Source organism: Physella acuta, unplaced genomic scaffold (assembly GCF_028476545.2).
Source record: "Physella acuta isolate Inbredline_101_S28 unplaced genomic scaffold, ASM2847654v3 ptg001528l, whole genome shotgun sequence".
Classification (NCBI taxonomy): Eukaryota; Metazoa; Mollusca; class Gastropoda; family Physidae; genus Physella; species Physella acuta.
Window position 1 is genome coordinate 154,959 of NW_026733043.1, and position 12,542 is coordinate 167,500.

General features: G+C 35.9%; 1 protein-coding gene across 5 annotated transcripts in view; it reads left to right on the top strand.

Annotated features, from left to right (window-relative positions):
- The window catches only part of LOC131928640 (synaptotagmin-14), a 134,730-nt gene that overhangs the window by 118,079 nt on the left and 4,109 nt on the right, over positions 1-12,542 (top strand). For all 5 annotated transcript variants that reach the window (XM_059284715.1, XM_059284710.1, XM_059284714.1 and 2 more), the window contains 3 exons: positions 1,493-1,722; positions 8,018-8,188; positions 8,669-8,777. In XM_059284715.1, the coding sequence (XP_059140698.1) occupies positions 1,493-1,722; positions 8,018-8,188; positions 8,669-8,777 (510 nt within the window). The remainder of the gene's footprint in view (positions 1-1,492; positions 1,723-8,017; positions 8,189-8,668; positions 8,778-12,542) is intronic.

The window sequence follows — 12,542 nt, forward strand, 5'->3', positions numbered from 1 at the left end:
ACCACACAACAACAAAGAGAAAGTGACTATACATATGACTGACTGACACGGCTTGTATTACAGACTGCCAGCAAAGCCTGTCGGTCACAGGCAAAAAAAAATTGTTTTTAAAGTTTGTAAGATTCCAAATTATCTATGTTAAGTCCAATGGATAACATGTCATGGATACAACATGGCATTAAAAAAATGAACAAATATTTCATCCAACCAGAGCACCATTGATTCAATGATACAATTGAAAACCCATTGATTTATCTTAGTTGCTCACTCATGTTTCATACAGACAGACGAACTTATGAAAGAAAATCTAATAACAATTAATTGCTGAGTTTAATAGCACGTTGTTAAAATGATTTTTTTTGTTGATTTTTCTATTAATATGCTGTTGAAGTACTAGGCCTATTACTATAAGATTTAGTTCGAAAACTGTTATCCCTTCCTGGCTAACGAGACTTGAATTTAAGTGAGAGAGAACGAGAACTTATACTTAACGTACAAGGAGTATTGTTATCATCAGTTTTAACGTCATGATGCATTCTAATATTACCACAGTGTAAGACCCTTTAACTTGTAACCTTTAACCCTTAACTAATTTTAATGTATTGAATAAAACAGACATAAAAGTATTTGACATGTATTCTTTGATGTATATTGCTCAACGAGAGATGGTAAATAAATAAAACTTTTTCCAACACAAACCGACTTAGGCGTGTCAAGCACACAAGTTCTACCATGGTTCCCCCCCCCCCCCACCCCATAGGCCATGTTTCGTCCTGTGATGGTTGATCATGAACCACCTGTACTTACTTGCAATGGTTAACCATGTACCACACCTGTTCACATATGTTATGACCCCCAACTGTAATGACCCATAGCTATAATGGCTCCTACCCCCACCTGTTTCCACCTGTAAGGACCACCACCTGTAATGACTCCCACCTGTAATGACTCCCACCAGTAATGTCCTCAACTGTAATGAGCCCAACTGTAATGTTCCCCCAATTGTAATGACCCCCCACCTGTATTACCCCCCACCTGTATTACCCCCCACATGTAATGACCCCCACCTGTAATGACCCCCTGTAATGACCCCACCTGTAATGACCCCCACCTGTAATGACCCCCACCTGTAATGACTCCCACCTGTTGACCCCCACCTGTAATGACTCCCACCTGTAATGACCCCCACCTGTAATGACTCCCACCTGTAATGACCCCCACCTGTAATGACTCCCACCTGTAATGACCCCCACCTGTAATGACCCCCACCTGTAATGACCCCCACCTTTTCTCACCTCTAATGACCACCACCTGTAATGACCCCCACCTGTAATGACCCCCACCTGTAATGACTCCCACCTGTAATGACCCCCACCTGTAATGACTCCCACATGTAATGACACCCACCTGTAATGACCCCACCTGTAATGTCCCCCACCTGTAATGACACCCATCTGTAATGACCCCCTCCCCCACCTGTTCTCACCTGCAGGCAGTCTCGACACTTTGGATGCAGCATCAAAGGCCGAGTTCGGGGAGGCGGGCAGCCGGACCTCCGGCCACGTGGAGCCGGAGGACGATCATGTGACCCCTCCACCGGAAACCTCACTGATCCAGCTGGAGGACGGGGCCGGCAAGGAGGAGGTGACCACGTTCGACAACCAGGCCTTCATGGCAGACGGTGGGGACAGCGTGACGCCCAGCGAGCGATTGACCAGCGATGTGAGTACACAGGGAGACACAGACATGTCCAATACATACAATACAACTTATTACAATAATTTAAATCAAATGTAGGAAAGAATTTTTTAAAATTTTAAAGTAAAAGATCAACAAGACAAATCGTCTAAGTACAAAAGCGGTTGAGGCCTAACTCCGTCCATACATTTAAATCACATCGGCGTTTACATACTGGTTTGATTAGTAATTTCTGATTACAGCCTCCACCCCCTCCTCCCACTCTTTTTAAATATCTTTCTACAATTTCTTTGATAATGGAATAATAATAAATACAAATGTTTTCAAATAGCAACATTTAAGATAAAAAAATAATAAAAAAATTAAATATCGTTTTCGGAGTGACTGGGTCACAGAGTGTGTTGTAGATTCTAGACCTTATAAATGCATCATGCAGGATTAAGTAATGAAGTGGCAATAGAAATCATTACTTACCATACGTACCATATTTTATTTAAGTAAATCAATAGTTTAAACCCAGAAATTAACCCGCTCATAAATTAATAAAAAAAAAGTTAAATGTAGTTTAAACGTGGCCTAATGATTATACACATTTAAAGTTTAAAGCCATTTTCCCGAAATGTGTCTAAGTATAGAGAGCAGATAGAGCATTTTTGTTTTTATGTTTACGTAGACTATTTGCGTCAGTTCACCATTCTTCCCCTTGGTTTTCTAACTTATCTATACTAGCTTATACCCGTGGTTGAAAGAAATGACCCAACGCCCACACGGCTGTCCCTTCTACCTTTCCCCGTGGTGTATTGTAAACCGACGACGAACAATATGTTTTCCCGGGCGTCCGCGCCCTGGGAGAGCTCTAGCTGTGACGAAGACAAAGTGGGTGTACCGATGACGGAAGGAAGGACTGACACACTACCTGGCGGCTTATATTATAGATTCTAAAATAAATTTATTGTTTGCGATTCATCTAAGTTTAGCCCTTCTATTCCCCAACACTATTCGCCAATTGTTCAGAGAATTAGAGACGATGGCGTCTCATATCAAAGGCGCTTAGGGCGTCTCATTTCAAATACGCCCATGATCACGAAGATTTTTTTGTCAAATTATTGTCCTGAAACTCAATACCCCCATATTTCCGTCTGACTGAAGTATGTTCAAAACGTCATTATCGTTTCATATAGACGGCAATCATGCTCCATCGGGTTCTCCCACCACACGAGATGGGACCAAAATGAAATAAAACACAACATCGAGGCTGGGCAGTGTAACCAAGGGGGTATAATCTGTAAGATATTGCTATTATTTCCCTTGGTGTATAGTAATAAAGCTGCGAGGGGAGACGGGAGTTATCGGACGTTGATAAAAAAAAAACAAGAGTCGAGGCAATCAGCTAGGGAAATATTTTATGCTAGGATGGTTCGTCGATAGTGGTTTCGGTGGTTAAATTAACAGCAGGTTAGTGATAGCGGATGTTGAATCAATGTTAAAGAGTGTATGTTTGTGGTGTGTGTTTGTGTTTGTGGGGGAGGGGTAGGGGGGTTAGAGACAGAAGCCTAGTTCCTGCACATTTTACTTTCGTCCAGTTACTAATTTTATGCATTCATGTAAACATGTAAACCTAATTATAGGTATATATATATATATATATATATATATATATATATATATATATATATATATATATATATATATATATATATATATATATATATATATATATATATATATATATATATATATATATATATATATATATATATATATATATATATATATATGTATATATATATATACATATATATATATATTTCTAACATATTTGATGAAATATATTCTTTATATTAAATAAAGCCAAAGTATAGAATATTATTTTACCAGTTTCGGATAAAACCACATAATCCATATACTATGTCAGGGGAGGTAACAACAAATTGCTGTTATCGCCCTTAGCAAAGTTGTACATTAATTGGACATATTATTATCAGAACACTTTATGAACATTACACGAATGTTCATTTAACAACGTCACACTTGTTCACTGTAGATTTTATTCTCTATTTTAAAATAATTTAAAAAAAAAATCAATCCTCACATTGCCATCTCTTTCTATGGATTCTCTCATAAAGTGAAACATTATTTTATGGAATTTTCGATCACTCCTCTGATGGGATTTGTCTGCGGAAATGGCTTTTACATAATGCAAACGAGCGTCTGAGAGAATGTTCAGGCTGTTGGTTAAAGTCATAAAAAAGTAACTCACTCGTTTCTATCTGCGTCATTTCAGTTCCATATATGGATACCAGTTGTAATAAATTTATTCAATGCAAAAAAAAAAAAAAAAATCAACAGAATTTAGATCTATAATGCTTTTGAAAAATTATAAATATTATATAACTTTGAATGAAATAGTTGTATTAATTCACACAAAAAAAAACAACAAAAAAACTACAAAAAACAAAAAACAAAAAGAAACAAAACAACACAACAACAACATAGAGAAAACAAATAAACAACATCAGCCACAAGTAAATTAAAAGCATGAAATTGTGTTGCTAGTCTCGTTGTGTCTGACATTAGTGATAGCTGCAAAGTACTGATTGTCTGATGAATTACCCTGAAATATTTGACATTTTTATGTGGTGACACCAGATCACCTATTTCTAGTGGTGATAATAGGTCACCTGTTTTAGTTTTGATACCAGATCACCTATTATAGTTGTGACCCTAAATATCACGTTTAAGTGGTGTTATGATATCACTTTCTTAGTGGTGACACAATTGGTCACCTTTTTCAGTATTGTCACCAAATCACCTATTATAGTCGTGACGTGAAATTTCGTGTATAAATGGTGACACAATATAATTTATTTTAGTGGTGACACCAGCACACCGATTCTAGTGGTGACACTTTATCAATTGGTGACATATGTTTAAAAACCTCGCAATACATTCCCCCAGCCCCCCCCCCCCCCCATTCAGCAACCTTTTAATATCCAACAAAGCGAATAACCTCCGCCACGGATGATTGAACTCAGCTTAACCCAGGTTTAGCTTTTTATTTCAATTTTACATTCAGTCTTATCGAACTGTCGGATTTTATTTTTTTTTTAAATAAAAAATAAAAAAACTAATTATTAAAAGCAAAAACGAATCAATAAAATTAGTTTGTTGACGTCAGCAAGATCAAAGAAATAAGTCCGGAAAATTTTACTGCTCCCCTCTCCCTATCGGTCCTGCATTCGTTGCATTCAATTTGAAAAAAAAACAAACTATTTATTAATTATTTTTTTTACTCTGGATTCACGTAAGAAAAAATATTTCAGCAATTTTTTTTTTTACTTCCCTTGAATCGATAACTAAATATGAAATGAGCATGAAGGGAAATAACTGAGATGGAATCTAATCTTATTTAACCAACTTGACAGAATAATATCGATTTAAAAAAAAAGATTTAAAATAAAAATACTCGCATTCATGTGGTAACATAATATAAATTTTCAGTTTCATATTTCTTAAAATAAAATTCAAACTCTATTTTTATCATTTTAAGCATATTACATTAATCACGCGTAAAATATCGATTTTCAGATTTAGACTCCATAGGCAGTTAATTATTAATCAAATAACACAGAACAGATTCTTACAGACGGTAAATGTAATGTCTAGGTTAAATAACTTACGTTTTGTGAGAGCTAACCACCCTCACTCTTATACCACAGTGCATTACATGTTTACTATCCCGTCTCAGTATTAACTTTGGGGTACAAATGTTAACTATCCAAAGTCTTAACCCACAGGTACAAATGTTTACTATCCTAAGTATTAACCTACAGGTACATAATAATATGTTTACTATCCTAAGTGTTAAACTACAGGTACAAATGTTTACTATCCTAAGTATTAACCTACAGGTACATAATAATATGTTTACTAACCTAAGTATTAACCTACAGGTACATATGTATACTATCCTAAGTATTAACTTACAGGTATATATGTTTACTATCCTAAGTATTAACCTACAGGTACATAATAATATGTTTACTATCCTAAGTGTTAAACTACAGGTACACATGTTTACTATCCTAAGTATTAACCTACAGGTACATAATATGTTTACTATCCTAAGTGTTAAACTACAGGCACATATGCTTACTATCCTAAGTATTAACCTACAGGTACATAATAATATGTTTTCTATCCTAAGTGTTAAACTACAGGCACAAATGTTTACTATCCTAAGTATTAACCTACAGGTACATAATAATATGTTAACTATCCTAAGTGTTAATCTACAGGTACAAATGTTTACTATTCTAAGTATTAACCTACAGGTACATAATAATATGTTTACTATCCTAAGTATTAACATACAGGTACATATGTTTACTACCCCGTTTTAGTATTAACCTACCCAATTACATGAACATAGCAAACATCGTCTTGAATGTTTGAATTATCTACTGTAAAATGTATTGTAATCTATTCAAGACCCGCGCCAGTAACGCGGCATTTTTTCCCCAACGGTAATCGTTAGACGGCAGCGGCTAAACTTAATGGCTGGATCTCTTCTGCTACTGGGCCCCGGCCAGTTGAGAGAAAAGAAAATCTATAATGTCTAATATCCCATAATTTGGCCCACCGCTTACCGTGGCTAAGGGAAGAACAGTTGAGGAACGCGGCAGTCTTGGAGCACAGTCTGAAGAGGTTGTTCAGCCCGGTTTAAAGGTCACGCTGAGGTTTAAAGGTCACGCCGGGGTTTAAATAAAATATTTTCCGAACTCAATGGGGAGAGGAAGTTTTTATAAAATCCAATTCCAGTACAGTTATGAAATAGTTTAAAAACTTAAAAAAAATAAATAAAACAGTACAAAATGAAATATTTAAACTTTAAAAGTGCCAGTTTCAAAAGCCATTGGAAATTGGAAATGTTTCTGAATTTTGATCCAGTGTCAGTTTTGTAGAAAAGATATACGGTTGAAGTGTAGTTTAAATTAATACATCGTTGATATGACGATTTAATGTTGACGTTCCTTATATAATACACAGACATACGACAAACGTTTAATATTTTATGTACTTAAATCATTTGTAATAACCGACAAAATTAGAATCACATTGTCAATAAACTCTAAAGAAAATCACCAATAAAAAATAACAACGAAAAACAAAACAAACAGCGAAAAACAACCCAACCACCTTTAACTTTCACCACAACCATCCAGCTGTCTTGTACAAAAGCTCAGAATAGACTGGAAATGGCCGTGATAACTACTGGTGTAGATGAAACAACTGAATGTTGATCGATCACTATAAATCACCAGTCTAGTTTTGTAAGTCTAAAAAGTTGGTAAACGTGTTGTGAACAATGGTCCGCCTTAAGACGTTGTATATTTACACATTCAGACAGTCCAAAAAGTTCTACACAGAAATCACAATTTGTTGTAAGAACAATTTTTTTTATGTCTATGGCCATATATTTGACGTCATTGCTTTCCATACAAACTATGCAAAAATCTAAACATCAACATCAAAATCAGATTTAGATGAATGAATGAATTAGTTGATTGCAATACCCATTTATTTAACATTAGTGATCTCCACTTAAACCTTTCTAGAATAAAAAAAAATTCAAAATATAAAAATCGCATTTATATTATTTTAAAATCGGTTATATTCACACAAACCATTCTCCTATTCAATAGTTTTACTAACAACAAAAATCACACTTTTATATGTGAATTAATTTAATTAAGGTCAAGGAACATTTATCTTATGTCAGTGACTTCCACACAACATATTCCCCTGTTCAATAGCTTAACCAAAAAAACAATATCAAATTAAAAAAAAAAAGTAAATGTGTATCTTCAGGAACATTTATAGGTTTATAAGATTTCAGTGTCTTGCACACACAACGTTCCAAACTCCAAAAGCTACATAAAAATTTCATTTTTAATAAATGAACTTATGTTTTTTTTTTAAATTACCATGAACATTTATTTGACGTAAGTGACCTAAACACTAACTAAAGACAAAAATCACATTTTGATAGTTGAACTAAAAACAAAAATCACATTTTAATAAGTGAATTCTAATTTGGTGTAACCAGGAACATTTATTTGACGTCAGCGACCTCCACATAAATCATTCTAATGTTTATAAGCTACAATAAAAATGACATTTTGATAAGTGAATTTTATTTTGGTGTCACCAGGAACATTTATTTGACGTCAGTGACCTCCACATAAATCATTCTAATGTTTATAAGCTACCATAAAAATTACATTTTGATAAGTGAATTTTATTTTGGTGTCACCAGGAACATTTATTTGACGTCAGCGACCTCCAACACGAGCCCGCCCTCATCTCCAAGTGCGGCAGTCTCGAGGTCTCCTTCCTGTACGACAACGCGCACAGCCGGATGGTCGTCAAGATCCACCAGGCCCGGGAGATTCCAGCGAAAGACAGGGGCGGCGCCAACAGCACTCAGGTAAAGGGGGGGGGTGGGGATCAAAACAGGAAGGGGGTTCACACAAGTATAGAATATGTTGGCACCAGGCCCAGAAGGGAGATACCAGCTAAAGACAGGGGCGGCGCCAACAAACCTCAGGTAAGGGGTGCGGGGGGGGGGGGCGATGGTAGTGAACAATATTTTGGAATCAGGCCCGGGAGATTCCAGCCAAAGACAGGGGCGGCGCCAACAGAAACTCAGGTAAGGTCTTGGGGGAGGGTGTGTGTGGAAAACAGGGGAGTTTGGGGTAAAAGCTCAACAAGTATAGAATATTTTGGCACCGGGCCTGGGAGATTCTAGCCAAAAACAGGGGCGGCGCCAACAGCACTAAAGTAAGGGGGGGGGGCGTGATGGTTAGGGGGTGTACTATAAAATATCATGATGCTATATTGTAGGTTCGCACACTGTTTATCATGGTGTTGTAGGTTCACACATTGTTAATCATGTTTTGTGATGTAGGTTCGAATCATGCTGTTGCCCAGCAAGAGACAGCGACACAAGACTAAGGTGAAAGAGGGAGAGAACCCGGTGTTTGATGAGAAAATTTACTTCAATAAAATTTTACCAGGTACATTTAGTTTTTAAAAATATATTTTCTTAATTGTGTGGTACTCAAAAAATAGAGTTTCTTAAATTAGCTGTAGTCTTGAACGGATATGTTTATAATAATAATTACTCGAAATATTATTTTTAATTAAAACCGGAAATTTCTTAAATAGTAAGTTTTATAATTCCATGGTGAAATGATTTCCATGTTGCTACATATTGAGATATTTGTTTCTCTATCATGTAGACGACCTTCATCTATCATACTAATAACAGACATGTTCCTTGACTTTGGGCTGGGTAGCGGGTCAAAAATTAACCTAATGAAAACCAAAATTATGGGACTTGGACGGTGGATCAGCAAACCCAATTACCCACTAAACATGCTAGGTACCAACAAACTAAAACTTTACGGCATAACCCACTATAGTAACCCACACACCAACAACGATGATGAATGGAAACAAGTCTTAAGCAAAATCCAAAACACCATAGCACTTTATAAATTTAGCTCAACAACAATCTTTGCTAGGTCATCTATAATTAATAGGTATGTCATCCCAAAAATCACCTATATAGCCACGGCTAAAACAATCCCAAAGCCAACAATTAAACATCTGAATAAAATCATTAGAGAGTACATATTTCAGACCACAATTTCAAACATTAGCCACAACACTTTAGTACAAAACAAACTTCATGGAGGAATAAACCTGCACGATATACAGACCAAAATCAATACATTCAGACTAACACACATTAGCAGAATAATTAGCCAACCAAACTTTCACCCTCTAGCTCACTACTATATAGGCATTCAGCTAAACAAACTTACAAAAATCAATAATACAACTCCACATTACATAGGAGGAAAACTCAGTCCCTTTTACACAGAATGTTTACAAATATTAAAAAACAAGGAAAAACTTGTTCACAAAAAGTCACGAAACATTTACAAAAAGTTAGTTCAAAAGCTCTCAACTCCACTATACAACAGAATTCAATGGTGTAGGAAATACGCTCTAACAGACACAATGGACACCTTCAGAAACCTACACCTCAAAACCATCACACCCAAAGCCAGGGAAATAACTTACAGACTCATCTACAATTCAACACCCCTAGCAAAACAACAGAAACCATTTTGCCCACTATGCAGACAAAACACACCCGAAACCGAAACGCACATCTATTTAGAATGCCCCACCATACAAAACATGAAAAAGACGCTAGAAAACAAAATAATAAAAAACGAGACCTACAATATCGATATAGTCATAACTCTAAACAAAATCCCAATACAAAGAGATAGGACGGACCTAGAGCAAAAAGCAAGGACGGTAGCTATATATAGACAGACTATTTGGAACAGCAGAATAAAAGCAAAACACGACAAGGTACAGTTCACGGGACACGTACTAGACTTGATTTATCGTAGACGACTCGACAATGACAGCACTCAAACACATATACCATAATTAACAACACCAAAACGTAAAGAACAGATTACACTGCTTTTGCCACCTGGAACGCCTAATCGAACTGACACATCCCCCTTTCATCACACCCTCTCCGCCCCCCCCCCCCCCCCCCGCCCCTAAACCTCATGATCCCAATATCAAATTTCCCCTCAAAACTGCATCCCCTCGTCCCCATCACCACCACCCCTGTGATGAAGTACTATGTTAAACAGTGACAATGATGTATTATCCAAATACATTTCTAACAACATCAATGTAACTCCCACCCCTCAACCCCCATGTCCCCACTCTGTGTCGCATCATTTATCATTTGGCATTTCATTTTCCTATTGTTGCTTTTTGTGTATTGTTTAATTTATAAAGCTTACAAACATTGTAAAGCTATCATTTGTTACTATATTACTATTATCATATATGTAAGGTACTTTGGTCCACAACGTACAAATGACCCCAATGACCCGTACTCCTTTTGTATTCATTGTATTATCACCAAATTAACACTTACAGTTGTTTCGTTAACTTTACTAACTCTTTTATGTGAACACCAATTTTTTTGATCTATAAAACTCCACTGTATCCCTACACGTGATAGCTACACGCCTACCCACCCCTAACCTGTCGGTACTTAACATTCATCTAAACATAAACACCGACTTGAACATACCAACCTTTCACCCTCCCACTAATTCGCTCACACAGCAATCTGTTCGTCAAACCCTCCCCCCCCCACCCACACACACTACAAATGGTAACACATCAGCAGTCAGATAACACAGCACAAAATTTGACGCTTGGCTTGCCCTAAAAACACGCAGTCACCCTCTCCACGCCTCGTCAGACACAGCTACCCACTCCCCCCTCTCTCCCTCTATCCACTTACCCTCAGACATGAAAACACCACTTTCCCTTTAACTGTTCCAACGACCCCACCACCCACCCCAACATCAATTTCGAATATCTATTCATTTACTTTTTAAAGTTCTAAATATTGTTTCTTTCCCCTCATTTTTTACACAGCAACCTTTTGAAAACTCAATGCGACCAGTACATAAATAAACACTCTTTTAACTAGTCAACTTAATTTGTTTCCCTACATTGAAAATGCTCCACTGGCCTTTGTCATTCTCGGAAAAATATCCTTTCCACTCCCCACCCAGACTTCTGACACGTTTATTTGACCTTCACCCCTTTTACTGCCATCTTTTGTAATTTTTGTTATAATCATATACATGACATCACGCAAATATTCATTATGTACATGTTCAAAACCTTTCGTTTTCATTTGAAACTATGTAAAAAATGTGATGTTGATGTACTTGTTTTAATTGCAAATAAAAGTATTAAAAAAAAAATAAAAAAAAAGACGACCTTCATCATATTAAGTGATTATTATTGGATCCCTTGATTATAAAAAAATCGCCGGCTACATAAATAGCAATTATTGAGATTGAAATGATTACTGAGCAGACAAATTTAAACAAGCTAATAATTGCAATTTGTTTTCGTATAAATATAAACGAGTCCAGTGACATTTACTATAGTAATTCTTATGAACCTTGGTATGAGCAAATCACTGATTTAAAAGTAATTCTCATCAATCTCAGTATAAACAAACCCCATGTGACATGCTATTGTAATACTCAGTAAGTTTTATTTAAACAAATCCATTGTGACATGCTACTGTAATACTCAGTAAGTTTTATATAAACAAATCCATTGTGACATGCTACTGTAATACTCAGTAAGTTTTATATAAACAAACCCATTGTGACATGCTACTGTAATACTCAGTAAGTTTTATATAAACAAATCCATTGTGACATGCTACTGTAATACTCAGTAAGTTTTATATAAACAAACCCATTGTGACATGCTACTGTAATACTCAGTAAGTTTTATATAAACAAATCCATTGTGACATGCTACTGTAATACTCAGTAAGTTTTATATAAACAAATCCATTGTGACATGCTACTGTAATACTCAGTAAGTTTTATATAAACAAATCCATTGTGACATGCTACTGTAATACTCAGTAAGTTTTATATAAACAAATCCATTGTGACATGCTACTGTAATACTCAGTAAGTTTTATATAAACAAATCCATTGTGACATGCTACTGTAAATACTCAGTAAGTTTTATATTTAAAAAAATCCATTGTGACATGCTACTGTAATACTCAGTAAGTTTTATATTTAAACAAATCCATTGTGACATGCTGCTGTAATACTCAGTAAGTTTTATATAAACAAATCCATTGTGACAAGCTATTGTAATAATAATGTTTATATAAACAAACCCAC